The 16,547-nt window shown below is 40.5% G+C and overlaps 1 protein-coding gene across 4 annotated transcripts in view; it reads left to right on the forward strand.

The window, feature by feature from the left end:
- The window catches only part of arhgap24 (Rho GTPase activating protein 24), a 76,448-nt gene that overhangs the window by 54,733 nt on the left and 5,168 nt on the right, over nucleotides 1-16,547 (forward strand). For 3 of the 4 annotated variants that reach the window (XM_084935463.1, XM_084935466.1, XM_084935464.1), the window contains 5 exons: nucleotides 4,098-4,220; nucleotides 9,778-9,985; nucleotides 14,723-14,855; nucleotides 16,243-16,316; nucleotides 16,390-16,511. In XM_084935463.1, coding sequence (XP_084791589.1) covers nucleotides 4,098-4,220; nucleotides 9,778-9,985; nucleotides 14,723-14,855; nucleotides 16,243-16,316; nucleotides 16,390-16,511 — 660 coding nt within the window. Of the gene's footprint in view, nucleotides 1-1,296; nucleotides 1,655-4,097; nucleotides 4,221-9,777; nucleotides 9,986-14,722; nucleotides 14,856-16,242; nucleotides 16,317-16,389; nucleotides 16,512-16,547 lie in introns of those variants that run through there. The other variant, XM_084935467.1, reaches the window with a different exon arrangement.

Below are 16,547 nucleotides of genomic sequence, written 5' to 3' on the forward strand. Positions count from 1 at the left end.
AATTATGTTATGAAAAATGACGTATTAACTACTACAAAACACTGACCTTTGTGGAAATGCTTTGGAGCAGACTAACATGTGAGCTGGAGTGTTCTAGGACGTTATATTTGGTCTTTGAATGGCTGCAATCCAGGCCATCCGTCGGCTCTTTGTTACTTCGGAAACATGGCTCGAACAATTTCTCTTCAACGACGTAATCCAATAACAACTGATCTCTTTACCCGTCGGCTTCCCGTGGCTGACATGCGACCGGCTATTGCAGTTAATAATACAACATCTTCTTGCCATTTTTTGTGTTTCTTTTTATCGCTGTGTAACTGATTTCAATTGAAAGCCTGCGTGCGCTAGTACCTCTTGCCACGAGTTCCCAGAATCCTTTGCGGTTTTACCCCTGAATGACGTCACATTTTCAATCTCTTTGAGGTGAGTTCCTTGACCATTAATATGCAAATTGTCATGGCCATTGATCAACAACCACTGATCAAAGCCCATTGATCAGTGGCCATGAGAACCATTCACAGAGAGTTGGGGAATGGCTGCAGTATTCGCATCTGTATTGTCTGCTTTAAGTTTAAAATGATATTATTCAAATCAGTTCAATTCAATTTTATTTATACACTACTAATTCACAACAGTCATCTCAAGGTGTTTGAGGTGACTGTAATACAAATGTAAAAACGAATGTAAGGCTGTTACACAGTTACAAAATATCCCATTTGTTTCTTTAGTGTTATATTTGACAGTATAATATATTAACAATGCTTTGACCTTGATGTGTCACCACATAATTACACAAATAAAATGCATTCCATTTACAATGTTCTTCAATTTGCTGTTTAGGTCTGCTTTACATTTTAAATTATATCATATTAATGTCAAAATGTAACACTGATAGTCAACTGCAACAAAAATTTGAATAATGTGCATTTATTTCTAAAAATGTTTGATTTTATAGCATAATTTATTAACAATACTTCAACTTTGATATGTTACCTCATAGTTGCAAAAATAAAATACATTGTATTTGTGTTGTTGTTTAATTGGTTGCTTATGTCTGCTTTACATCTAAAATTATATTATACAAACTAGCCTCTGACACTTTTTCAAATTCTTCATTTCGTATTTACACGGTGACAAGATTCCACGGCATATACAGAAAAATTTGGTGAGCGTTAAGTTACTATGTTGAATGTGACACATGAAATAAATGTAAATGGAGAATGTAACATTGGATATATGACGTTAAAAATGAATTGAAATTGTAGTGAGCCATTTGGAATGACCTATGCCTTCAGCAGGAACAAGTGAGTTCAGTACTGACAACAGGGGAAGTTGGACCATAAGGAGTAAATCATTCGCCCTGGAACCCGAAACTGCTTTGCACGGCCCTGGTCGCCCGCCACAGTCTCACACGGTGTGTCGGAAACAGGCACACGCAAACCCATCGATATTGTGGCGCTCTCACCCGCTCTTTGAATTAAAGCTAATATTTATCCCCCGCTTTCTCGAGTTTGCTACACGGAGGACTCCGTGCTGGATTAAAAGCGGAGGCGCGGTCTCGCAAGCGAGAAGTGTTTTGGAGCGACGGAGCTTTTACGCCGGTGGCCAAAGAAACACTCCCATGTGCGAGCACGAGTGAGCGCCTCGGTTACCGGTTAGTGCACCGTTTTGGTTCTGTTTTCGTTGACAAACAGCTTCACTGAATGACTGACCGACTGCGTGTCGCAGGTCGAGGGAAGGTAAAATGACGCTGCGGTTGTGATTTGTGCGGTTGGGAGGTGAGCTAAAGCTGCCGCTTTGTTTTTGTTTTCCTCGTGAATGGCCACGTTCAAACATTTACTGGAACGACCGAATAAGTTTTCTGCGTGCATAAACACAAACGTCAAGTGTCTTCAAAGGTAAATATGTGGGCGTGGCAAGGTTAATGAATCGTATCCGCTTCGCGCAAAGTGTAATTAATTAATGGGAACTATGCGAATGATCAATAGCGGGTCGTGACTAATCACTGGATTAGGAAAGCGAGAGAGCGCATTAGACTACTGTGAGAATGACTCTTAGTTTCTGGATACCGATCGAAAAATAGATCAAAACTTAAACGACTTTAATGTGAGAGCCGAATTGCAAACCTTTGCAAGCATTGATCAGACACTTTTACTCTAACGGTGATTAATGGATGCTTAGATTGATTATCAATAGGCTAAACATCTACATATACTGCTGTAATGATATTTAGTAACCATATGAACATTAGCAACCCGCCAGATTTTTTATTTTATTAATAAAATGGTTTAAAGAGTGGCTTCAAACATAACTACTTTTATGCTTTTTATATAGAATCTAATAGTTGCTAACAAAAGGTAGCCACCTATTGGATTAGTTTGTGTTTTATGGCACATGTAACCTTAATTGTCATCCTTGACTGTTAATGATGAGGTAAATTTTACTTAACTTAATGATTGAGGTGTCTTCAAAGTCTGAATACTGTCAAATTTGGCAAAAATGTATTTGCTGTATTGTATTTTTTGCTTGTAAAACATTGCCGGTTACTTTAGTTAGATTTTTGTGTAATCTTTACTCTATAAAAAGGTCAAAATTGTAGAAACTTGGTGAAGTCTACCAGCCAAAACACATATGTTTCAAGTGTTCCTGGAGTTTGGGCCTCTTCCAATTTTTTTTTCCTCTTCTCCATGCAAATTGGAAGTGATGAAGTTGTGCCGGGAACCTCAACTCTGCTTATTTCAACTGTATCAAACTGATTAGCGCAGTTGGGGAGTGCTGGTAATGTACCAGTAACCTTGAGGTCATGCAAAAGTACAGCAAATGTATTGTCCTTAGATAGGAAGACAAATTTCCTTTTTTACCTATTCTTCAGGACACAGAGAACCCCACCCCACTAAATTGATACATGCTGACACATGCTGTGATGTCTGTGCTGTTAGTCATGGGATTTTGAGAAGCCTACAGGTAACAGAAGGCGCTTTTAAATTTACACACTTCGTAACGTGATACTAGCCTTGCATTTTTAACTATTCCTCATCTGAAACTTCTTTTCAAATATGACATACCAACAGACGATAGAAGCTTATCCTCTGCGTTAAGTATAGTCAGTCTACTTATTGTCGTGTGTACACATTGTGTGTTTGTGAAAGGGAGTTTGTCATCTATAAACATAGTGAACATGGCAAACTGAGCAAACACTGGCATCTGCTGCCTTACAAGAAGGATCAATCTAACTGTCAAAGGCCAGCACCAAACTGACAGCTCAGGTGTTGAAAGCACTATTTATGCAACATTCACATTAAACACATGCATGACTCTGTGTGAGCCAGCAAACAGTTTAGGCATCTCTTTTTATCTCTTTCTTTGTTTCAGTTCATTAGGAGTAAACCTGACCCCCCCCCCCCCCCCCCCCCCCCCGGCTGACCTGTCATGTTGTGTTCTAGTCTATTAATAGTTTTCATATGCAACATGCAGATCTCATCCATCTGATGCTCTGGTGGTCAGAGTCATAAATAATTAAACTGCTAGTCTGACGCCTCATTTGTCTTCTTAAGAGCTCGTCTCTTCTGCAGCAGGCCCGCTGCATCCCTGTGAAATGCAGCGAGTTGTTTTGTTTATCTCGATGAAGCTGATGTAAAGGCTCAGTTGTCATAGTGATCACTGCAGCCAGATTGGTTATGTGAAACAGGTACAGAGTCTCCACTTCAGTCTGTCTGGTATGACATGACAGCAGAGTGCTTGTGGCCATTATCCACAGGTTAAATCACGATACAGAGCCTGCCTCTAATGGAACATGCTGAGAGACAAGCATTTGCCTTTGACTGTGTGGTGCGCGTGTTTCAGAAGACGTATAGTTGTGAAATGGAGTTCAAGTAATTTATGTCAAACAAAGACATTTAATGGCAACCTTGGTTACTAGAAGGTCTTATCTTGTCATTAGTCTCTGTCCGTTCAGAAATGTGTTTTGCAGCCAGCTGGTGATTTCTTGTCGTGCTGAAAAACGTTATTCTCGATTCATGTTATTTTAGTTCTTGCTGGAGAGCGTGCAGTTTTGGATCTTGCATCATTTAAATTTTTCCTCCCGTTTATTTATACAGGTGGAGACAGAGAGCGGATGACAGCCAACCATGAGACCTACCTTCTTATGGCCAGCACCCAGAATGACATGGAAGACTGGGTGAAGACAATCCGAAGAGTCATCTGGGCACCTTTTGGTGGAGGTTAGTACATACTATTTTGGTTTCCAACAGTTGTGAAACGAAGACGTTCAAGATGTTTTGTCTCCAGTAAATCCAGCCCACATCTTCTCTTCACAGCATTGTGCTCTAGCCCCTACCTGAACGTATAAACTCACTCTGTGTTTAGGCCAGATAAAGCTGATATGTTGAAAAGGGACCTTTTGGTCCGCAAAACCCATTTTGGACAAGTAAAAGTCTTAATATATGAATATATTTATACAATGTGCATACCTGTGAAACGTGCATTCAAAGTTTACCTGCTTTATTGTCATTTGGATTATATCAGATGTAACAAACGATTGTGATGCAAAAACACAGATGAATATATTTATACAATGTAGATATAGTCGAGACGACCTGCTGAATCTCGAACTGAAGATCAGAATGGAGGAGAAAAGAGATTTAAGTGACTTTGAAAGTGGAATGGTTATTAATGCCAGACAGACTGGTCTCAGTATTTCAGAAACCGTTGATTTACTGGGATTTTCCCACATAGTTGTCTCTAGGGTTTACAGAGAATGGTCTGAAAAACTGAAACTACCCCAGATTCTCTGGGTAAAAATAAATTGTTGATACCAGAGAGCAGAAGACAATAGCAGACTACTTCAAGTTCATAGGAAAGCAACAGTAATTAAAATAACTACTAGTTACATATTTTGGATATACTCTTCTGCATGTCCAAGATATGTAGAAGAGCATCTGAACACACAGCATATAGAAGTATTAGTGGTAACATTTATTTGAATTATTCTGTTTTTAACTGTTTGAATGTGTAGACAGCAAACCTTCAGAAGTTCAAACACAGCTGTAGAAGGGGGACGAAAGGTGATTTAAGCGACGTTGAATGTGCCATGGTTGTTGTCCAACACAACCGTCCTTATGGTTTACAGAGAAAAAGAGTAAACCTCAAGTGAGCGACAGTTCTCTGGCAGGAAGTGTCATGTTTGTTCTAGAGGTCAGAGGAGAACGACCAGTCTGCTGAACAGTGATGCAAAAGAGCATTTCTAAATGGACAACACATTGAACTTGAAGCACATGAACTGTAGCAGCAAAAGACCACACTGACTGCCACTCCTTCCAGCTGAGAACAGGAAACTGAGGCTGCAATTCACACCTACTCTTTAAAATAGGAAAACAGAAGATTTAAAAAAAAAAAAAAAAAAAAAGCATTTCCTCATCAGATGAGTCTTGATTTCTGCAACATGCAGAATTTGGTGTAATGGTAAATGGCCTGTATTTGTATAGCGCTTTTACTAGTCCCTAAGGCCCCCAAAGCGCTTTACACAACCAGTCATCCACCCATTCACACGCACATTCACACACTGATGATGGCAAGCTACATTGTAGCCACAGCTACCCTGGGGCGCACTGACAGAGGCGAGGCTGCCGGACACTGGCGCCACCGGGCCCTCTGACCACCACCAGTAGGCAACGGGTGAAGTGTCTTGCCCAAGGACACAACGGACCAAGACTGTCCAAGCCGGGGCTCGAACCGGCAACCTTCCGATTACAAGGCTCCCAACTCTTGAGCCACGATCGGCCGTGTAAACAGCATGAAAGCATAGATTACTTGTATCAAATGATCAGGCTGCTGGTGGTGATGCAATGGTGTCGGGTATTTTCTGGGCACACTTGGACACCATGTCCATCCCTTCATCATCACACTGTACCCTACTGATGGAAGCTTCCATTAGAAAGACATGCTATTTTACAAAGCTCAAATCATCTCAAAGTGGCTTCTTGAACTCGGAGTGAGTTCACTTTACCGAAATGGCCTCCACAGTCAGCAGATCTTAAATCCATCACCTCTGGCATGTGGTGGAACGGGACAAATCTGCAGTAACTGTGTAATGTGGATGTTTCAAGCAGCAGTCTATGGCACAAAGAGCTGGTAAAGTCCACTGAGTATAAAATAAGAGTGTGCTGGCATTTAAAACCTTTTTTTCCCCTTGTGGCATCATGGCACAGGTGGCATTATCACAGTACTTGGCCATTACTTGACATAATAATGTTTTCAGTGTCTTTTGAAGTGTCAAATCCAAGTCTGTGCTTCTTGAATCTCCACATAGCATTTTTGTTTTTCATTTCTACCCAGCCTGGTCATGCTAATAAAAGAACACAAATGCATTCTATAGCGGTTACATGTGTCAAGTGAGCTGAAATCTAATCATGAAATAAGCTGTGAGTCATCGCTCAAGTGCATGATGCTGTAATTGTTCTCATGAAGTTGTTCCTGACTTTGGAATTAGTGCGCTGATTACCGAGCCTCCTGCTGCGCCGCCGTGGTTTCGTTATCCACTGCACTGGCAGACACCGGCCTACTTTGTGTAAGAACAGGGCACAAGTGCAGCATTTGTAACTGGAAAGCCAGTCCAGGCAGTTCTCAGTAACAAAATGAATAGAGGAGGCAGAGCTGGCCCCTCTGTTTTCAGTGCAGGCAGCTTGATGTCTATTGCAGCTGACTGCTCTTCAAAAGGATGAGCCATTCGTCAAAGATACCACACGAAAGGTGGCTCCATGCTGGACCAGAGCCAGGCTGTCTTTGTCTCTGTCATGCACACATATACAGAGCCCAGACACATGCGCACACACACCACACACACATATTCCAGCTTTTCACATTTTGCAGTAGCAGCAGAAGCTAGCTGAGCACGGATTGGCTGACGAGTGATCCTGAAGTGTGGTGAAACTCTGTTCAGTAAGTGACAGGAAGGCGGCTGCCAGAATGAATGAGCCCCCCTTGAAACCTTTACCGTCATGCTGTGATGCCACTCGCTGTGATGTGGCATTAACCGCAACAAACACTTAAGCAGGAAAGAGTGTGAGATGTGCAGCTGCGGCTTTTCCGTCTGGATCTTTGGAGATCTGTGTCATGGTAAATGTCAGTTGTCTTTTCGTAGTTTGGGGAAGTGTTTGAATTTGAAAAGAGCTTCTTTTAATATTTTCAAAATGCCTCATTTCCAAGCCATGTTCCCTGTGGTAAATGTCAGCTATTCCAGACTGCTGTGCCATTTCTGTCCAGTTTTGTCTGATCCCTGCGCCGCACTGACTTTCAGTAATAGTAACAGTTTTCATCTATTAATTCAGCTCCTCACCTCCTGCACACTTGTGCACTTTCAGATTCAATGTGGCTTCCAAAACTGTCATAACTTACAGTAAAAAAAATTGCTTTTAAATGTGACCCCACAGATAAATGTACTTAACAGTGTGGTGCTTATCTGTCTTCTGGCTTTGGATTGCAGTGTCCTCTTCTAAACTTCCTTTGATCTCAACTCCATAAAAGCTGGAGAAAGTTTGTTTTTAAATGTCAGTCGGGATGTGAGATCAGCCACCATTTGCCTTTATATTATGCTTCTGAGCTTTAAGTAGTATTTATAGACTATCAGTAGGAGGGAACAAATGTTTTTAACCATATTGTGTCTAATTAAGTGGCAAATTTTAAATTATGTTCATTCTTCTAATCATACATACAGATCACACTCCGAGAGTAGTTGTCCTACCTGTTAATTTCATCCATACCAAATCTCTGAATCGTCGTTACGTTTTAAACCATCTTAATAACGAAGGCATTACCTAAGTCCTGCCACGGCACACCGAGCGATGGTAAAACAAACAGAGCTGCGTCAGCATGTTTCTGTCTGGAGGCGTATTGTTGAATCTAAACATTATTTCCTTAACGACAATCCAGACCGGCCTCGTCAGTTTTGTAAATTGGCAGTTCATTAAATGCAAATGTTTTACACGTTTGCATGTTTTACCTTTACACTAAAGGTCAGAGAAGCAATTCGAGGTTTTTTTATGTGGATTATCATGAAATGTCTTATTGGTTTGTATTTGATAAAACAGGTTGTATGTTGTCCATGAACTAAAATCACTTTTATACTTGTGTGTGTGAGAGAGAGAGAGAGAGAGAGAGAGAGATTCTGTGCAACTGGCAGATACTAAGATTTTTTGCAGAGATGTCACTCATGTGCACGCTTTGGTCTTGTGGTTTGTCCCGTATCCAGCACTATTGAGAGCGCCAAATATTCATATAAACACTTGCTCACACTCTGCATAAGCTGGTGCGCGCACACACACACACACACACACACACACACACTTACATGTGACCCAGGAAAACATTCCTAGACTCATGACCAGAACGTCTGGAGGGATGACCTCATTTTCACTCACTTTTTTTTCCTTTTCTTCTCTTTTCGATACTCGCGGATATTAATCATTCTTTACCAAAGTGAAGCTGAGCTCTTCTGTATTTTACTCTGGTCTGTCTAATATTTGGAAAAGTGGACCCACAGCTTCAGATATTTCACTGTTTTGTCATATTGGGGTTGCTGTGAAGATTGAAGTGGCAAAATCCCAGAGCGACTCCAGACTTCTGAGGAGCTTCTTCTCATCAAGCAAAGACAGTTTTCTGAGAGATGGAAATGAGAACAGTTTGGCTGACCCGCTGTCAAACTGATGCATCCAGTCTATTCCACTGCTTTTGTTTTGTTCTCTGTCATTTCTGCAAAGATTAGGGCTGGTTTTGGGAAAATGCTTGTGTGCAGGCACTTGAAAATTTGCACCTCTGGTATGTTTTCTTATCACAAATTTATTACTAGGCCTTTTTTCTGGAAACTTAAAAGTTGCGTCATTTTTAAGAGGGGTGAGTAATCACATTCGCTTCTAATGAGAAATGTTTTGAAGCCTTTGCAGCAGTTTGTGGGAAAAGTCTCAATACACCTGTTGAAAATCTTAAGCTTCCAGTTTTTTAGTGTCTATTTCAGACCCTGGCTATTTGAAGCCGTTTCTTGCTGTGTTAAGGAGGATGCTGGTAGGCTGAATCTGTTTCCGGCGTCTGACTGTACCATGTTGTACCACGTGTGTGTGTGTGTGTGTGTGTATGTGTGTGAGTAGCCTCTGTCTGTATCTGGAGACTGGAAAAGTATGCAGATCCAAATCTCTCAGGAAGGCAGCTTTAATCCCCTCTTGTGTTGCATCCACATGAGACGGCTGTAAATGGAAATCAGGCTGGTTTTTTTTTCTACAGCGTCTGCCTCGGACAAAAGCTCAGGAAGTTAGAGATTTGATCATCAGACTAAGTGTGTGTGTGTGTGTGTGCGAGAGAGAATATTTTACATTTATTTGCTTGGATTGTCAGGAAAACCTTATCATAAATTCCTTTCAATTGATTTAACTGCTCTCTTTGATGTTACTTGAGCTGTAGATGGCATGCTAATGGCCTCTGCAATTCTTTGAGAATGTCAGGGAGTTCAACATAATAAACAGCATTGATTTCTCCAGATAAAAAAAATATATATATATATGAATAAATATCTTGTACACACTGTATTAAATTATAAGCTTGGCTGCATAACAAAATGTAAACAGCATAAATAGAGTATAAGTGTATACTTCTGCCTACTCCTTTTCAAACAAAAAAATGGAATGATATTTTGTAATGATTGTGAATGTACATGTTTGAAATAAAAAGGAACTGAACTGACATTTATCACCTTTATAGCATTAGTAAACTTTTTGTGTGTGTCTGTTTCAGGGATCTTTGGTCAGAAGCTGGAAGAGACCGTGCGGTATGAACGCCGGTTTGGGAACAAGCTCGCCCCTATGCTGGTAGAGCAGTGCGTGGATTTCATTCGGCAGAGGGGTCTTCAGGAAGAGGGCCTTTTCAGGCTGCCAGGACAGGCCAACCTGGTCAAAGAGCTGCAGGATGCTTTTGACTGTGGAGAGAAGCCCTCTTTTGATTGGTAAGCAGAAATGTGCCCGTACAGGCTGGTTTAGATTTCCTCAGTGCGTTTTAATGTCCACTTGATACGTTCGGCTCGGGGAGTTGAAATGCAAAAAAAGTGGGCGGGTTAGTACAGGGTTCAGTTGTATCTGCTTAGAGAAACTTGAGTGATACAGCTGCTCGAAACCTGTATCAATTATGAAAGACATAATTATTTAATTTAGGAATATTTAATATGTATCTTAAGTCTGAGCAATGTGATAATTGAAGCTTGGCAAAAACTTTAGTGGTTATGATTTATTAAACTGAAGATAAGTACCTGAATAAGTATCAAGCTGCTTGAACAGCGCTATCACAAAGACCAATGTGGTAAATCCATGATAGTTAAAATGTATGATAACTCCCCTCCATGCAGGGAGAGGTCATCCTCATATTTGCACACTATCTGTCCAAAATCTGTTACAGGCACCATATTCATACCTGACCTGGTGAGATGTCTCTTGCACACGATGATGTATCAGAACAAATTTCCTCAGCTCTTTTCATGTCTTATATTTAAAACACAGCCTCATTGTTCAGCCATCTTTACTGTGGGAGTTCTGCAGGTCTCCCAAATTCTGCCATAATTCATATTAGCACTTGGCCTCCTTTGGCAGTCTCCTTCTGCATGGCTAATGTCCAATTTGTCAGTTTTATGGTTACCACTTGGAGGTCAGTCTCAGGTCATTCTGGTGGAATGTTAGCTTGTGAGATGAAGCTGTCATCGTTATCAAACATGGGTGTTTAACTTGCCAGTTTTCATTTTGTCCCTCTGAACACAACAGCTTGAATATCGCCTCATTACATTAGAGAAAACACAACTCTGTTGTTGGTTATTTGTGTGTTGCATTTTGCCACACATTATTCGGATTTCAAATAATCAAAACTGAACCGGTTTTGCATTTTTGAGCACAACCACACAGATATTAAACAAATGCAGGCAGTTAACGTATTATATAATAAGTTTTTAGGACCTATATGCCCCTTGACCTCCTTAACAGGTATTTTCTGTTGCTGAATTAGACCTCCGGACTGAGTGGGTGTGTGGAGAGCACAGAAAGCGGCACCGCTCAGTTCATTGACGTGTCTGCTCAGAGGAACATTTTTGTGCACAAATGAGTTTTTCTGTGTCCCATCAGACCAAAGTCATCATCTTGTTTGGAGCTTACTGAATTCCACCAAATTTCTGCTAAATCAAAGACAAATTATTCTGTCCAGTATGAAAAAAAACAAGAATGCAACAGTTTTCTCCTAACCATCATTACGGAGCAATAATAGACAAAAATAAGAGTCTGAGCAGTACAGTGGTGATGAGATTAGCACTGCCGCCTCACAGAAAAAAAGATTTCGATTCAACCCTGCCTCTCACCCAGTGACAGCTGGTACAGGTGCCAACCTCCCATTATCCTGCATTGGATAAGCACTTAACAGGACATATAGGTGGATGCACACTTTGATGATATGTTAGTTTGTGAGATAGCACGACTTTGTCAGGGGAAAAAGGGGTGTGTCCTGGACAAGATTGACAGTCCAGCACAGTGTTAACACAGAGGCAGACAACCAGTCACAATATTCATTCCCGGTTTACAATCACCAGTTAAAGGTTTGAGCCCTCTGAAAAATCCCAAGTAGGGCAGGAAAACTTAACATAGAAGTAGGGATGTCACAATATCAGAAATGTGTTTGCAGAGTAGCCAAGTGACAGTACGAGGTATAATATGAGCTTATTTTAAAGCATTTCATGTTAACCGATGGAGTCATGGAAGATAAGCGGTAACGGATGGATGGAAGTTAGCCAGTGCCGTCCATTTAGCGTATTGAAAATAGTTGATTGTACAACAGCAAAACTGTCTCAAACTTAATGGCAATCTGTATCTTAAACTTGTGTAAATGTAAACTGCCCCCATCTGGTTCCTGAGTAACAGCAGCCTCAGTATGTATGCTGCACAGGGTATCTAAAACAAAACAAGAACCGCCACTTTGTCCAAATGTTTGTATTTAAACGTAGATCGGTTCTACAGATCTTGGAAGGGCTCTAACCAGAAAAATATATATATATATATGTGCTGTAGACACCAGTTTCACAACACAAGGTACAAATATCCAAGATAATCAACTTATTGATTGACAACTGAAAGTATGTCTGGACTTGAACTCAGATTTTGGGAAGTTAAAACAATGTTGCAAAATGGACAAATGCGTGCTCTAACATTTGAGGATATATAAAAACAACAGAAATCTGGAAGTTGGAATTGCAGGTTGTGTTTGTTATTGTAAAATGTTAAATATCAGTATGGGTTTCAGACTTTTAGCTTTCGCTTTATGCATTTTGCTGGGACGTTGAAGTGAAAGGTGCCTTTTCACTGGATCACCGTAAAGCTTTGTGACTGTGAAAAGGCAACATCACTGTGTTTGCTCCAGTGTTGGGCAAGTTACTTTGAAAAAGTAATTAATTATAGTTACTAGTTACTTTTTCGAAAAAGTAACTGAGTTAGTAACTGAGTTACAAGATTCTAAAAGTAATTAATTACTTGAAAAGTAACTATTGTGTTACTTTAAAAAAAAAAAAAAAAATAACCCTCTGGGGTCCAGGGTATAATTGGCCATTTTTCACTACTTTTGATTTTCCCTCCACATTTAACCTTTAAAAACGATTTACTTTGCCTTGTTTGGTCTCATCCTTTTCAGCACAACCTCATATGTCTGCATTTACAGTTATGTTTTCATTTTGACATACTGTATTAACACAATTGATCTTAAATCAGACAAAAAACATAAATTCCAAGTAGAAAAGGTTTTTTACTGTAACAGCCACAAACATGTTTAATGAATCATATTTTATAATTTTAAATGCAAATATAAATTGTCAATTTAAAATCCTATGCACAAGTTTTGCAAACAAAGTTGTTTGCAGTCATTTACCTTTTACCCTTTTTAAAATAACCATTTCAAACTATTTACAGAACAATCAGCTGTTCTGCATTCAATAAGATGCCGCACAAATTATTTGTGCCACTCCAAAACAATTATTTGTGTCCACTATAAAGGAGAACATCACAGCCTGATACCTGCAGGTCTGACAGCAGCAGGTGTATCACTCCTGTTTCTACCTGGAGACAGCAGTCGCCTCATTGTTCTGACACACAACACAAAACTATCCACAACACTACACACTAACTACACAAGACAACACATTAACTACACAACACAACACATTAACTACACACTCCAAACACGCTAAACGTCACAAATCTCTCACATCTCAAAACTCTCTCTCTCTCTCTCTTTCTCTCTCGCTCTCTCTCTCTTTCTCTCTCTCGCCGTCACTCCTAAAACTTCCCCCTCTTTCTAAACAATCAAATGTCTTGGTGCCATATCATTTTTGATTGGTCGACATGGTGCATTTTTCCACCAGCACGAAAGGGGTGGGGGGTTTTTGTCCTTTTTTTTGCTCAAGCAGAGAGTGCTTGCTGCGCTGTCCTTAGACAGTAAACATGACGAAAGTATTCAGGAAAAACACCGCATATATTGTTTATCATGACTCTGGTTTTACGTGGCCTATTAGCACAATTTAAAAACTGGTATATATCACATTGTTACTTGTAACGCCGTTATTCCCATCACTGGTTTGCTCTGGTCTTTTTCAAAAGCACTTGAAGCCCGTCCATCCATTTTCTTAACTACTTATCCACTTGATAAGCCTTGTAAGGCAGCCAAGCTCTCATTTATATCCGTTATCTCCACAGGTAATTATTTCAGACCAATAAAGATCAGTAAACTGTGAGAATCACACTCTTCACGGTAAATTCAGCTCAGTGATGTCCTGGATTAATGGACTAGGAGAAAAAAAACCCTTATTTCGTGCTTTTCTTTCCTTTGGCAGGGACGTGGTAGCCAGCCACACAAACTTTCCGAGGCATCTCTTTGTTCAGTATTTTGCCAACAGTAAAAAGGAAAAATCATACTTCCCAATTATACACCTGCTGTTATATTATGCTGTGTGTAGGTGGCTGTAGGAGACAAAGCACTGATTGTTTAATGCAGCAGCCTTCATCTAGAGCATACTTGAGTAATGAAACATACCGAGCCGAGCTATGGATCGCTTTTTTCACAGCATTGTGCCACTCCAACCAATAACATAAATAAAACCTGGATGAAACTGTCAGGATCGACTCTATAAATCAACATCTCACCACTTCCCGAAATTCAAATTCACACTGACGAGTGCGTCCATCACGTCCTCTGCACAGTAGCACATTTCTGCCCTCCTATTTCTGCGTTGCTGTGGTAGAAACTACAGCCTCCCGTGTACCTGCCTGTGTCTGATTTTGATGTCCCTCATCTTGCAGATTCCCTCATTAGTGACCTCCTGCCTTGCAACCTCCTGCCTGCCTCGCCAGCTGCTCCAGAGGCTGCAGTGGCCTCTTGGCAGACGTTTAGGCTGGTCCTGGCGTATTAAATAAATCAGAAAGTGCCGATTGGAAACAGAGAAAATAAAAACTGGAAAATGATGGTACCACCTGCATTAGCAGTCAGTAGTTGGTCAGTAATGTCAGTTGTATGCATACACTACAGCTACACTACTACAGCTTGACATTTTTCTCCGACAGTGTGAAACCTAAAGTTGGAGTTGGCCTCATGGTGATTGCTGTTTGTCTCCATGCGGTTCAGGATAAATGGCCCTAACTTTTTACCGGTGTCTTGTCTCTCTCAACAGTAACACAGATGTGCACACAGTAGCTTCTCTGCTGAAACTGTATCTCAGAGAGCTGCCCGAGCCTGTCATCCCCTTCCAGAAGTACGATGAGTTCCTGTCCTGCGCCAAGCTCCTGGGCAAAGATGATGAAATGGTAAGAAACATGCGATGATTGCTTTTTTTGTACCCACATCTAGTGGCAAATTAGCTTTCATACACCATAGGGATTTTTTTTTAAGTTTCAACCTTTATAACAATAAAAGTTGGTATTGAAAAGCCCTCACAGAAGTCTTATTCTTTGGCCTTTAATCTGCTCTTTTGCCGCCCAGTCATCCACGCTCAGCCCTGTGTTTCGCACACAATGACTTTGTTGAGTCCGTCTTGACTTTTAACATCTAAATAGGATTTCGCTCACACCATGAGGCACGGTCGGCAGCATGGCTGGGGTTAGCCTTTTGCTCCCTCAGTGTCTTTCCCCTCTTCAGCATTTCTGAACCTAAGTTTGTGGTTTTTGTCTGTGTGTGTGTGTATATGCTACAGATGGGTATGAGAAGACATATGGTAAAGTGTGGATGAGTTTCCCCGCTTTTTAACCCTCCTGGGACTTTGAAGTTGAAAGGAGATGGATGGAAAAGAGTTCACTATTATTTATTTTTTTTCATGTGAAAAGGCCTCAGAGCGTTTCCACATATCCTTTATTCTCAGTAACCTAACTGAGACTACTTCTGATTCAGTGGCACATCCATATAGATAGTTTATAAATGGGTATAATGATAAATCCTCTTATATCTGGTTTGCTTTTTCTAGTCACAGTTTTGAATCGAGAGCAAAAAGGATTTTCATTAAATATAAAGCTGGAATACTTGGGTTTTTCTAAGGGTGATACAAAATGTGTCAAGAAAATATTCCCTATGCCATTAAACTATCAGCAGCAACATGAACAGCTGATACAAGGCAGGATGGATCCATGCTTTCATCCTGCCAAATTCAGACCTTTTCATGTGAGAGTTGCTGCAGAAAACAAGATTCAGCAGACTAGGCAAGATTTTTCCAATATCTTATTGTCTAATTTTGGCGAGTTCATGCAAATTGTAGCCCCAGTTTCCTTTTCTCAGTTAAGGAGGGGCACACAGTGACTTCTGCTGCTGTTGCCCATCTGCTTCAGCGTTCACTGTACTGTGCATTCAGAGATGCTCGTCTTCATTCCTTGTTTGTAAAAAGTTGTCATTTGAGTTACCGTTGCTTTCCCGTCAGCTCAAAACAGTCTTGACAGTATCTAAACACCTGAATGCTTCGAGTTTCTTCCCACAGAATTGATTGATCAGATGTTTGTTAAATAAGTGTACCTAATGAAGTGACCAGTGAGCATATATTTACATAAACCCCCCTCTTTTCCACTGATTCATTTCCCACTGGATCCTGGGTGTGATTGTTTCATTATACACATTGTGATCAACTTTACAGACAATCTGTTACAAAAGTTTCTATGAATGATTATTTTGCTGAGTTACTGTTACTTTAAAACTGTTTATTATCTGCAGGGTATGAAGGAATTGAGAAGGCTTGTGGAAAGTCTACCTCCAGTGAACTACAACCTCCTAAAATACATCTGCAGGTACTGATAATTAACTTTGGATACAGTTTTACATTGTTGAACCATGAGAAGCTGATATTTTCCATTTCCCTAGGTTTCTTGATGAAGTCCAGTCATATTCAGGGGTGAATAAAATGAGTGTCCAAAACTTGGCCACAGTCTTTGGGCCAAATATCTTGAGGCCAAAAATTGAGGATCCAGTAGCAATTATGGAAGGTGAGTGTTGAAGAATGTCAGGTATACGTGTCTTAC

This window comes from Perissodus microlepis, chromosome 7, assembly GCF_051167445.1.
Source record: "Perissodus microlepis isolate ML-2025 ecotype Zambia chromosome 7, ASM5116744v1, whole genome shotgun sequence".
Lineage (NCBI taxonomy): Eukaryota > Metazoa > Chordata > Actinopteri > Cichliformes > Cichlidae > Perissodus > Perissodus microlepis.